Source organism: Bidens hawaiensis, unplaced genomic scaffold (genome assembly GCF_021521415.1).
Source record: "Bidens hawaiensis isolate Kalapana, Puna unplaced genomic scaffold, B.hawaiensis_p1.1 tig00017381_1, whole genome shotgun sequence".
Classification (NCBI taxonomy): domain Eukaryota; kingdom Viridiplantae; phylum Streptophyta; class Magnoliopsida; order Asterales; family Asteraceae; genus Bidens; species Bidens hawaiensis.
This window is the reverse complement of record NW_027492633.1, coordinates 284,327-297,169: the sequence shown is the minus strand read 5'-3', so window position 1 is coordinate 297,169 and position 12,843 is coordinate 284,327. Positions and strand designations below refer to the sequence as shown.

Here is a 12,843-nt window from a genome sequence, read left to right as displayed (position 1 = left end):
AAATCCCCTTAAAAAGTGCAACCCCTTAAAAAAGTCCGATATATACCAGAAAAATAATCGGAAAAAAGCCTGAAAACAGGGTTTTTTCAATATCCGGTAATAGGGTATTCAAATATCAGGTTTTAAAATACACAGTTTTATACCCCGCCCAAACCCGATACATAGGGTATGGTTTTTAGAGACAATACCCGGACCCGCGCCCGACCCAGACCGGGGTATTGCCAATACACGATTTTCCAATACCGGTCATCCCCGAACCTAGTTCCATACCCAAACCCGAGTATTTGGAAAACCCGATTTGTGCACCTCTATACTCTTATATGGGCCTAATATGGTTTGGACTTTTATATGGTCTTATTTTAAGGCCCAAACATGAAAAGCCCATATTGTAAGAAATAAGGTGGGTAGGATATAAAAGGTTAACAATCAGTGGTACCAGAAACCCTAGGAGGCTCGGATAGGGACGAAGATATGGTGTCACTGAAGCTGCAGAAGAGGCTTGCCGCCAGTGTGCTCAAGTGCGGCAGAGGCAAGGTGTGGCTGGATCCAAATGAAGGAAATGAAATCTCCATGGCCAATTCACGTAAACTCTACTTTCCGATTATGTATTCGTTTTGAATTTGTTATGACTATAGTGTATGTTTATTATTTTTGTTGAATGATTCGATATGTTTAGCTGTTAGAATTTGTTTTAAAGCTGAAAGCTATTAAGAACTGTGCGATTTTATAAGATTTTGATTACATATTGCTTAACGCGAGACCTGTATTGAACATTAAAACCTTGAAATCATATATATTAATCTCAAAGCTGGTCCGTGTTTGGTATGTATTTTAATTAGTTCAGTAGATTTTGTAGCTATAATTTGCTAGCTTATGTTATTGTATTGGGTGCTTTTTTATAAACAAAGCTGAAGTTTATAGTTTTTATTAATATTTTTTTTTTATTGTGTTGATTTTGATGCTGGTGTTTTTTGTTACTAAAAATGACAGTTTGATTATTGATGAATTATTTTGTATTTAATTTTATATATTGGTTAGTAAGACAGATTTATTTGCTTGATTTATCTTGTTTATTGTATTTTTGGTGACTGCAGGTCAGAACATTCGTAAGCTGGTCAAGGATGGATTTATCATCAGGAAGCCTACCAAGATTCACTCACGATCCCGTGCTCGTCGCATGAAGGAAGCAAAAAGAAAGGGTCGACATTCAGGATATGGTAATAACTTTTAAGTCTATCTTTTTCAAAACTAATCCACTTTTGTTTCATTGATTTATATCGGGGTGTTTGTTACTTTTTTCTGATTTTATATTAAATTTGGTAACAAACTTTAGGTAAGCGTAAGGGTACCCGAGAGGCAAGATTGCCAACAAAGATCTTGTGGATGAGGAGAATGCGAGTGTTGAGGCGGTTACTTCGCAAGTACCGTGAGGCAAAGAAGATTGACAAGCATATGTACCATGACATGTACATGAAGGTGAAGGGTAATGTGTTCAAGAACAAGCGTGTGCTCATGGAAAGTATTCACAAATCTAAGGCTGAGAAGGCCCGTGAGAAGACACTGTCTGACCAGTTTGAGGCCAAGCGTGCAAAGAACAAGGCCAGCAGGGAAAGGAAGTTAGCACGCAGAGAGGAACGTTTGGCTCAGGTTTGTTGCTTGTAATAGTAGTCTGCTTGATTGCTCGGTGACTAATCTTTATACTTGCATATGGATTTATGTTGTTTTTGGTTTTATGTAGGGCCCACAAGAGAGAGCACCTGCAGCTGCACCAGCGGCTGCTCCAGCATCACAGCCGGCTGCACAGTAAGTCTTGATGTTAATTGTTTTTCCAAGCTAAGGTTAAGAGTGTGTGGTTTAGTAACATGTTTATGATTGAAATTTGTTTTGGCAGGGCACCAAAGAAATCCAAGAAGTGAGGCAGGTGAAGAATATGTTGATGTTTTTGTTAGTTTGGTTTACTTTTTTGATATGTTTGTTGCTGTTTTTGTTATCTTATATAAAACACTTTTATTTAGACGTGGCTGCCTACTTGTAGTACTTTCGTTTAATGTTGGCTATACTTGTGGCATTTGCCGTATTTTTTGTTTTTCTTCATGTCTTTCTAATTTATTTCATCGTCACTCTGGTCAGTTTGGCGTTAACAAGTTGGCTGTACAGCAAACCTAAATCTTAATGTACTTCAAAAGTAACATGTTTTGGATAAAAAACAATTCAACCAAAAACATAAGCTTATCGTAACCATGTGTTGTGTTTTCAATTTAAGTGAGTGCATTTTTCCGGACGGCAAATCATTTGTGTAAAAGAATGGAAAGTAGCCACCAACGACTACTTTGAAGCCAATGTGTATATGGGTATCTCAAATAATAAAGAAAGAAATTGTTGAATTATAGATTTGAATGGAATCTCAAAAAATCCAAATGAAAATGAATTACAAGAAGATAAATCCCCTCAAGTCTTGGTGAGCTTTTAGACACCTCCAAAAGATATTATGGAAAAACCGAAGGCACAAGACCAACAAACAGGACCTCGCACAAACAATACAAATGGAAATTGATGGTCCAAGCCGTAATTTGTGAAAGTTCTCAATAATTATGTGTGTTGAGTAATAATAGTGTTTTCTGTGTGTTGTTTGAGTTTAATCACTCTTAAAGTGAGTTGTCAGGATTAGTCCATATGTATTGGCTTACGTTTATGTTATTGTCTTATGAGGTTGAGGTTAGTTAGCTTTTCCTTGCTTATAAAATGAAAATTTCTCATCATTTGTAAACCATCCCTTGAATGAAATAAAACTCTTACGTATATACTCTTAAACGTATTCCTGGTGGGTAAAGGGACGGTGTGACTAATTTGGCAGAGGAAGGTACGTCACGTAGAAGCATGTTTCGCGCAACTTTTGTAATAGATTTTAGTTATTACTTCGGCAATTATTCTTATTTTATATTACATTTATTGTATTTTCTTACCAGTACTATATTTATAGTCTATTTATTATATGAGGTTTGTAATCTGTACATACCTTCAACAACTCACTCATAAGTCATAACCACAACAATTTAACCTCATTTTTAGCACAAACTCTTATTCTTAAAGTTCTATTTTCTCACTCTGTTCATATTTAGCATATCAAATGAAGTAAATAAGAAAGATTTAGTGAATGGAGCTAGACTACTAAGAGATCAAAAAAATTATAACTTTGATAGAGATGAATGGTTAAACCTTAAAAGGGTTTGTTTAAATTATGTTTTTTTAACTACACACTGCATACAAAGATGTTGCAGTGCCAGATACCAAAAAATGCAACTTTAACTTAAAAAAGAACACAACATACATAATCCAAACCACCACTAATTAACTCTTAATCTTTCTACTCTTCTCTTTCTTAACCGCCTTAACAAACCGTTGCTGAGGATCTAACCGCACCTCCCGCTGCATACTTTTCCATAATTTCTTAACCTCGTTATCAGATTCCTCTTTAAACCAATCGGAAAACTCATGATACAAAACTCTCTCATTCTCTTCCCACACCTTCCTTAACATCTCACAACTATCAATACCCCTTTTCCTCATCTCAAAAACAAGTTTCCCAAATCTCTTATGGCCCGCCACCTCGGGCCTCAAAACGCTGATGGGCTGGGCCGCCATAAACTCTCGAGCCCGTTTCACACAAGGCAACACAAGCCCATCAAGCAAAGAGTAACAAAACACATTAACCTTAACCTTCTCATCTTTGACCGGTTGACCATGCAACGGAAGCTCCCATAACCGGCCCCCAAACGTTGCACTCACCCAATTATAAACAATGTCGGTCCGAGGTTCGTAATAAGGTTTCGGGTCCACAAGTGGGGCCGAGAAGCTGCACAGATAGCTTGAGTATTTAGCGAGCCACTCGGGTTTTATCCTCGTGGCTCCGTGAATATACGGTCGTTTCCGCTCAACGAGTTCACTGAAAACCATAAACTCAGGTGCCGTTCGAGAAACCGACGACCATCGGTGAAGGAACACGGTTTCGTTTACTTTGTGAGCCTGATAACGGGCTGCATTTACCTTCCTGTCTTGTTCTGATAACCCGGAAACACCTCTGACCCGTTTAGCGACCCGATCAGCCCAGCCTGCACATATGGCTTGGCCCAAAAGCTCCTCTTCGGTCAACATTAACGGGTGCTTATTATTATAAACCATCCAAGCACGTTCGACATCATCCATATTTCCATCATCCCAAATACACCCCTGCTGGTTAAACACTAAATGCAAAAGCTGTTTTCTTAATTTTGACATTTCCTCCATGGTTTTTAAATGTAACGAATTCTCATCACAAAATTGGACGCGGTTTTCCGATAATTCAAAGCATTGTAACGCGTAAGCTACGGTTAATGCGTCACTTGTCGGGTTTGAAAACTTCGCAAGAGCGTTTTTAGAATTTTCTTTTAGTTTTCTTTTTTTAGGTTTTTCGTCCTTGATGTCATCATCGTTTTCAGTTTGACCGCCTTCGAACTGCATTACAAACGGGTTTGACAAGCTTAAAGCTGCAGCGGATGCAACCGCGTATGCTAAAATCAAGTTTCTTCTTGCAGGCCCATTACCAGTTTTCAGGAGTTGAATAACGGTAATTAGCATACGCGAATGGCGTGGACTCATTGGATAGTGTGACATGGATTTGCCTAAAGGCGTTAAGTTCCCGTCAAAATCAAGTGCTTCTAAAGATTTTAAACAAAGTTCAGCTTCATGCAAGGATTTGGCTTCCGGAGGTGTCGGGAATGGGAATTTTGTAATCTGAATCAAATTAAAACAAAACGAAAAATAGTCACAAACATGAGATGTAAAATCACCAAACTGCCATTTTGACCAAGGAAATATGAGATTAAAATTTAGAAATAATACCTCTTTGATACCCATGGATTTCATAAGAAGCACAACACCATCAACGGGCGTTTTCAATATTTCAGCAGTCGAAAACTCTTCAAATATGTTGTTAAACACAGCAGAAGAATAAAGACGATAACAATGGCCCGGCCCAGTCCGGCCCGCTCTTCCAGCCCGTTGGGCTGCAGAAGCTTTACTTATCCACTGCACTTCATATGTCTCCATCCCATTTGAAGAATTATAATTTTTAACCTTTTCTCGACCTGTGTCAACCACATATTTTATGCCTGGTATTGTTAAAGACGTTTCAGCAACGTTAGTTGCAACCACCACTAACCGCTCCCCTTCCTTAATTTCCTCAAACACACGAATTTGTGCGGATGCAGGAAGCATGGCATATAAGGGTAAAACAGACAATGCACCAGGTGGCACGTCAGCAGTAGGTTGTTGGGTTGAATTGTCATCAGATTTTATGGTAGCTTTTCCAGATAAAGCATCAAAAGCAGCTTTTAACGCATTGAAGTTATCGTTTCCCGTTAAAACATTATCAAATTCATTATCTTGAGTAACTGAATCTTTAACAACTTCCAAATCACTTTCTTCATCAGATTCAATCGAATCAAATGACACATCATCATCATCCGACATGTCACGATCATCTTCATCTTCACCATCACCTCCAAATCGGTCGGTTTGTTCACGGTTTTCGAACTTAAACGCCTCATCGATCTCCTTAGTATCAAAATCTTTACACGTGTCCTCGTTCGTGACAACCGTACCTACGTTTGACTTTCTCTTGGTCAGCTCACTAGATGCTTTGCGAAGCTTGCGACACAAGTATTCTACTTCCCGTTGACCCGTCACAAACACAAGTATTCCGCCAGGTGGAAGTCGTTTATGAATTGATAATATTTTTTTATAGGCTTGACCAATGTAGTCCACAATATCGGTTTGTTTTGAAAAATGTGTTGTCACGGGATATTGTCGAGTTGGCACTTCAATGACAGGTGGCGGGTTCGAAAAGATTTTACCACCTGACACAAAGTCTTCAACACGCATGGTAGCACTCATTAATATTAATCTTAGCGGAAATATTTTCTTGTCGCTTGTAATCGTTTTTCCGGTTGAAACCTCGTATGCTTTTTGCTGCTCGTGTATTTTCTGCCATTAAAACACAAGATCAATTAATATTCATGAAAACCAATCCATAACCGAACTGGCTCAAAAACCAATGGTTTGGTTAATAGGTTTTCTGTTTTACATGTAACTAAAACCAAAAAAAACTGAGCCAAAACGAATTTGTGGATTTTCATTTTAAATTTTAAGCAATTTATAAGAATTTATAAATAGTGTATGCCAGCTCAAATGTGTAAGAATAAATTAGTTATTAATCAACAAAAAGATTTAGACCCAAATTTGGGCCAATGTTCTTTAGTTCCAATAATTTCAAGCCCATATGACAACCAGAAAGACCGAAGCTGAACGATTTTCAAAAACTTAAAAGCCAAAATTCGGTTTCTAGTACGGCTTGAGCCCAAAACGGACCCATGTACACCCTAATTATTAATTATTATTAGTAATAATAATTAAATTTATTAGTATATTATTAGTTACTATTAATAAAAAAATTTAAATCCCGCTTACATGGCGCTCTACTTTAACGCGAGATAGCATCCCGGTAAGTATATCCGTATTCAAACTCCTTTCATGAGCTTCATCCAATATTAGAACTGAGTATCGCTTCAACAAAAAATCATTCTGCAACATAAACACGAGATCAACACACAATAATAGTTACAACTAAAATACAATAAAACAAAAGACCTGTAATTCTCGAAGCAATATTCCATCGGTCATAAACTTAATTGAACAGCTGTCACCAATCCTCTTATCATGCCTAACTTGAAAACCGACCTCTTTCCCGAGACCAACACCGAGCTCAAAAGCCACCCGCCTTGCAGTTGCAAGAACCGCTACACGGCGCGGTTGGGTTACACCGATAATCCCACTTCGAGTATTATGGTTTTTTGAACCGAATCCAGCCTCGTACAGAAACTGCAAAATGCGACATGTCACGCAACAGTTATAACAATTATAATAACAATGATAAATTCAAACGCGATAATATAAGTTTACCTGAGGAACTTGTGTTGTTTTACCGCACCCGGTTTCTCCACATATGATGACACTAATGTTATCATATATTGCTTCCATAATTTCTTGTTCCATCATGACTATTGGAAGATCCATCCGCTTGGATTCAACTTCTTTTGGTCTTGATACTTGAATCACTATGGGGGTAGCCATGCGTTTCGGTGAAGAAACGGTACGGTTTGTGGAAGCAACTACCTCCTGTAACATATCAAGCTGGTAATAATTAGGAGTTGCAATTTCCGACATGGGATGACAGAAAAATAAACAGGTTTTGGGTTGACATAACTATCTCGTTTAAAAAATGGGTCGCGTACGGATTGACTTGTTTAACCTGTTAAGTTAACCAGGTCAACCTACTAACGCGTTTATGACCAGTTTAACCCATTTTCTCACAACCCGTGAAACCTTATTAACAAGTTTACAACTTGATTATTACCCACCTACCCGCTCGACACGTTTAGATGAATGGGTTAAACAGATCATGTTCAGTTAGTGACATGTTTAACAAAGCAGGGCGTGTCCAGGTTGACCTGTTTAACCCGTTTATGACCTGTTTAGCCCATTTTTTTACAACCCACCAACCTGATTAACAAGTTTACAACTTGATTATTTTACAACCCACCAACCTGCTTGGCATGTTTAGATATTGGTTAAACAGGCCAAGCAGGTTGGTGGGTTGTAAAATAATCAAGTTGTAAACTTGTTAATCAGGTTGGTGGGTTGTAAAAAAATGGGCTATTTAATTCAAAGAGTCACGCGCGGGTTGGCCTGTTTAACCCATTTAGTTAAACAAGTCAACACACCAACCTGATTGGTTAAACAGATCAACCTACTATCCCGTTTAACACATTTTTACAACCTATGAAACCCAATTAACAAGTTTACAACTTGATTATTACCCACCAACCCGTTAGATAAATGGGTTAAATAGGTCATGTCTGGGTTACACAATTTTTGTGCGTGGGTTAGGGTTGATGCTTTTGACACTAATATAAATATGGGTCATGTTCGCACAATTGTCGATTGACACACCTGGTATTAATGAAATATTTAAAAGTAAAACTAAACATTCAATAAAGCATACCACTGATTTTGCCATGCTTTCAGGACTGCTAGGTTTCGTAAACGGAGGTTTAGAATCTTCTAGAACAGAAGTATCATTATGCTCGTTTTCAAGTTTCTTAGCAAATGAAGGTGGGTCCATTGCACCAGTGACATCAGCATCAGCATCAGCTCCATTGTTACATGGTGGTTCAGGAGAAGATCTTAAAGGAGAAACTTCGACATTTGTGACTTCAATCTCTTCGTTCATGGGTTGAACAGAAACGTCCTCTACGTTATCTAGATCAGAGTCGACTTCAGCTGACTCACTTATATTGTTTCTCCTTTTTAAAGGTCGGTCACTATGTTGCAATATGAGACCCGTTTTAGCAAACTGCACTTCTCTTCTTCGTTTCTCACGGGCTGTTTCAACCTGGCCCAAATTGCGTGAAGACCACATGAGTGAATACGCATCATCTTGAATTTTGTATTTCCTAAAAAGTTAAAAAAAGCAAATAAATGTTAAACCAAAAAAAAGATCAAACTAAATCATGTTAAAAAAAACATCACATACTCTAATGTCTCGAGGCTTTTAGATAAGAGAAGCGATTTCTCCTTGTCCTCCTGCATATTACAAAAGAAGTCAGTTACATTTGAACCGATTTTGAAACACCAAAAAAACAGTGTAGAAACCTCAAGTTTCTTTAGCTTTCTCTTCTGGGAGTTGCTTTGTTTAAGTTTTCCTTTCTTTTTTGACTTTAGAGATCCCTTCAAACAAAAAATAAAAACAGAAACACATTGCATATAAAGATGTAACAACAATGATTTAAAACCTATGTAAATAATATCAAGACAAGCATACCTGCTTTGAAGTTTTGTCTTTAGTTTTTTTCTTTTTCTTTGGTGCCATAATCAATATGTTGCTATCATTTTCATTGTCTAAACCCTCCATTGAATCCTGCTAGAATATATTCAGTAATTGAATTATTTACTTTTGTAGTGTTAGCTTTGCAGGATGTATTTAAGAACTAATGTTGGATAAGAAATCAAAAAGCTTTAAATTTAAGTTGTCAACTACTTCTTATAAGACAAAGCCTTGAAGGAATCATGAAAACAAATGTATTAAGCAAGGATTAATAATAATATAGTAAAGTAGCAAACAATGCAAGAAAAAAAGCAGGAAAACTGTTGCAGCAAATTAAGCACAAACATCAATTATCGAATCGAATTAACCAGCTTCCAAAAACTAGCATAAAGACACAATAACTCACAAATTCCAAATTAGGTTAAAAATCCTCTGAGGGTAGCGCCGGAATAAGGTTATAGCCGATGTGTATCGCCGCCTTCGGTGGTGGCGGAGCTGGAGACTGCCAATTTATGCCCTTTTCTTCCTTTTATACCTTCTTTTTTCTTTCGTTTTATACTACGATTTTAACTAAATTTAATGTATAATTATTTTATTTGTTATAACTCCTTTTCAAAAAGCTCATGGTTTAAAACTTGGGCTCGTTGATAGTTCGATAAAAACTTGAATAAAACTAGTTAAAAAAACATGATTTTAAACAATATGAGCAGAGTTGCTCATTTTTATAATTGAGCCAAAATCAACCCAAGCTCGCCTCGGGTTATGGCTCAGCTCATTGGCTCGATCTTAGGCTTGCTTATCTTCAAAATCGAGCTCAACCCTAACTGAGATGCCTCATTTAATTTCAAGCTCGATCTTGAAACCACACTGGCTCGACACGTTAATAGTCCTACGATAGTGGTAACTAAGCACAACTGGAAGTTTTCTGACACATGGCATCTTAGTCAGCAATGACTAAATTTTTAAAAATGACGTAGTGATACAATGCTTCATAACAAAGCTCAAAATTAAGTGGTGCAATGGCAAGTAATCATATAATTGGACAGCCAACCCACACAATCTCGTTGTGTATACGACGAGCCCTAGAAAAACAAGCACGGGAACGAGGGGAGCCCGGTGTGCAGTTCATTGTGGAGCTCGTTTTCCTCCCAAAACATATATGTGTGTTATAACTTTGTAACCGAAAAATATCTCGAGTGTGTCATTCTTTTTTCTCTTCTTTATTTAGAAACTCTTAAGGCACAAGCATCGGGTCCAACTCCAAGCCCATCCAACTTACAGCCCAAAACATCCGGGTATCCAACTATCCATAATCCATAACTCGAAATATAAAACACAACAATCGTTAGTATTGTACTAGAGTATATGTATAACATTAGTTTTAACATTTATTTACCTATGGACTTCCATTTTTTAATAAGGATTTAGCGCAATCGTATAGAGTTACAAGTTTCACTTCTTATGTTGAAGTACTATCCAAATACAAAACTTTATGCCAAAGTAAAAAAAATGAGGCTGAAGGGTAAAGTTGATCAATTGATAGAATTCGAGTTATAATTTTTACGTATTATAACAAATAATTCGATCGCATGTTATTTTTTACAATGTACATTAAAGGTTTGAATATGTTCATATAAATTTTGATGATACAATAATGATTTAAATAAAACAGAGACGAATTGAAAGTCTTATTCATAGTAGTTATCACAATTCAGGATCAACACTTTTTGCTATGTGATAAATTGCGTAGTATATATACACCATACATGGGGACTACACTAATAAACAATTTTGTGTGCATTTCTAAGTACCGAATCTCTTAATAATCTCGACAACTTGATTTATATTGATAGTAATTGAAAAGGGACACGGAATAACTCAATAATACATTATACATGTTAGTGGTCTCAAGGGAGATGGGGAAGTCATTATATGCACAATGTGACATACAATTGACTAGACAATAACAAATCAAGATCGATAACTAATAAATAATCTTACAAAGTTGAGTATAAGTCCTACTTACTTACAATCTAACATCACATGCTGTAATGTATCATGTTGGTCACTAAACTTATAATTATATTTAAGATGTAATTATCCACACCATTTTATAACAAATGGGCCAATAGAAAGTACAAACACTCTACAACAAATGAACAATACAATTGGAATAATCCAAATATTTAGTATTCTTGAAAATTTTAAACCATCATTATCATGTAGTTATTTAAACTGGGTTATCAAATGCTAATACTCATGTACTTATTATTAACGGTTTATTATTTAAATTCTAAACTTTAGTTTATATGTTTGTCTATATTCTTAACACATAACAACCTTTAAAAATCCCCGAAACTCGTCAGATATTTAACATAAACTTTCTAATAAAATACTTGGATAGGATTTAACCTTGATATCATATCTTTACGAATTCAAATAGACTGAATTCAAATAGACGTAGTAATATATTTTATGACATTTTCTCTTATAGTATAGAATGTTTTAAAACGCGTAAATAGGCACAAATTGTTTCGGAGCATTTACATTACACATTACGAAATTATATAATTATTGTTACTTGAATACTTTATTAAACTATTGTAGCAAAAAGATGTGACTTGTTAAACAGCCATTTAAATGTGAATTTGCAGGCGATTAAGCAAAAAAATACATAAAGAAAGGATTATAAAGAGGGGAGGGCCGAGGGGGGTCGGGTAAGTGACTAATTAAAGAGGACATAAACATTTAAAACATATATAATTAATGTCATCTTCTTCAAATGAATATATATATATATATATATATATATATATATATATATAGGTATTGAAGTTTTTTTACAGCGAGAAGTGCGAGAAGTGAAGGTGTAACTCCATTAATCCCTAATTTCGCTCCCTTTATTATATGTAGGTGCGTTGTGTAGGTGCATATGTATGTGTGTAGGTACGTATGTTTGTATATGTGTACGTATATTTGTATATGTGTATGTATGTTTGTATGTGTGTAGGTACATAGTTTTGAATGTGGCTCGGTACATTTATAAGTTTGTAGGTGGGTTTGAATATGTAATTAAGACATAAATACAACCAACCTACATATATGTATGTAACATCATTTGAAAGGGAGTGAAATTAGGGATTAATGAAGTTATACCTTCACTTCTCGCACTTCTCGCTGTAATATCACTTCTCGCAAGATCCATCCCCTATATAGGTGTGTATATATATATATATATATATATAGGATGAGTATCATTACAGAACCCTTAAATTATTTAAGAACTTGAAAGAACCATTGAAAACTAACGTTTTTTATAAAAAATTTTGTATGTTAATGTTATTTGAGTGTAGTTTCATCATTTTGTATATCTATATTTATAATTACAGTTTTGAAAATTAGTTTTTTATACATATCTAAGTTTTATTTTACACCTATGTAAATTTGTTAATACATAAATTTTACACATATGTAAACTTGTGATTTATATATGTAATCAAAATTTTTTATATAAAATATGATAAAACTACTCTTAAATAATATTAGTATATAAAAAAATTAAAAAAATGTTTGATTGTTTAGAGTTCCTAACAGTTCTTAACTTTTTCGGAGTTCTTAAATGATACCAACCCTATATATATATATATATTTTACATGTGGTCGAACTTAATTTTGTCATATTCATTTTAAGCCGGTTATTTATCTGAAGAAACAATATGCTTTGTTTGATATGAGGTAATAAATGGGAAGGAATGAGATAGATGAAGTAATAAAATGAACAATGAATGAAATGGATCATCATCATTTCATTGAGATGTTTGATTACCACGTAAAATGAATTGAATCATTAATTTGTGTTGCTTGGTAGACATGAAATGACATGTATGAACAAAATTAAAATGGTAGCGAGTGACGGTGGTAGG

The 12,843-nt window shown here is 35.5% G+C and overlaps 2 protein-coding genes across 2 annotated transcripts; one reads left to right on the top strand and one right to left on the bottom strand.

Annotated features, from left to right (window-relative positions):
• Positions 1–411: 411 nt before the first annotated feature.
• LOC143553845 (large ribosomal subunit protein eL19x-like) lies at positions 412–2,073 on the top strand. The gene is made up of 5 exons (XM_077043745.1): positions 412–583; positions 1,095–1,217; positions 1,334–1,647; positions 1,739–1,803; positions 1,892–2,073. The coding sequence occupies exons 1-5, from the start codon at positions 472–474 to the stop codon at positions 1,914–1,916; spliced, it is 639 nt and encodes a 212-aa protein (XP_076899860.1). The 5' UTR covers positions 412–471; the 3' UTR covers positions 1,917–2,073.
• Positions 2,074–3,187: 1,114 nt separating this feature from the next.
• On the bottom strand, positions 3,188–9,425 carry LOC143553844 (ATP-dependent RNA helicase DEAH13-like). The gene is made up of 10 exons (XM_077043744.1): positions 9,327–9,425; positions 8,918–9,013; positions 8,749–8,823; positions 8,630–8,679; positions 8,099–8,549; positions 6,997–7,212; positions 6,685–6,915; positions 6,505–6,618; positions 4,879–6,021; positions 3,188–4,770 (listed from the first exon to the last, which is right to left on the bottom strand). Exons 2-10 carry the CDS (start codon positions 9,005–9,007, stop codon positions 3,349–3,351), a joined length of 3,792 nt encoding a protein of 1,263 aa, XP_076899859.1. The 5' UTR covers positions 9,008–9,013; positions 9,327–9,425; the 3' UTR covers positions 3,188–3,348.
• Positions 9,426–12,843: the final 3,418 nt, after the last annotated feature.

Coding starts and splice junctions, on each gene's coding strand:
- LOC143553845 (XM_077043745.1), top strand. CDS start 472: ATGGTGTCACTGAAGCTGCAGAAGAGGCTTGCCGCCAGTGTGCTCAAG. Junction 584..1,094: donor AATCTCCATGGCCAATTCAC/GTAAACTCTACT, acceptor TGGTGACTGCAG/GTCAGAACATTCGTAAGCTG. Junction 1,648..1,738: donor GAGAGGAACGTTTGGCTCAG/GTTTGTTGCTTG, acceptor GGTTTTATGTAG/GGCCCACAAGAGAGAGCACC.
- LOC143553844 (XM_077043744.1), bottom strand. CDS start 9,007: ATGGAGGGTTTAGACAATGAAAATGATAGCAACATATTGATTATGGCA. Junction 8,550..8,629: donor AAAAGCCTCGAGACATTAGA/GTATGTGATGTT, acceptor TTAACTTTTTAG/GAAATACAAAATTCAAGATG. Junction 7,213..8,098: donor AAAGCATGGCAAAATCAGTG/GTATGCTTTATT, acceptor GATATGTTACAG/GAGGTAGTTGCTTCCACAAA.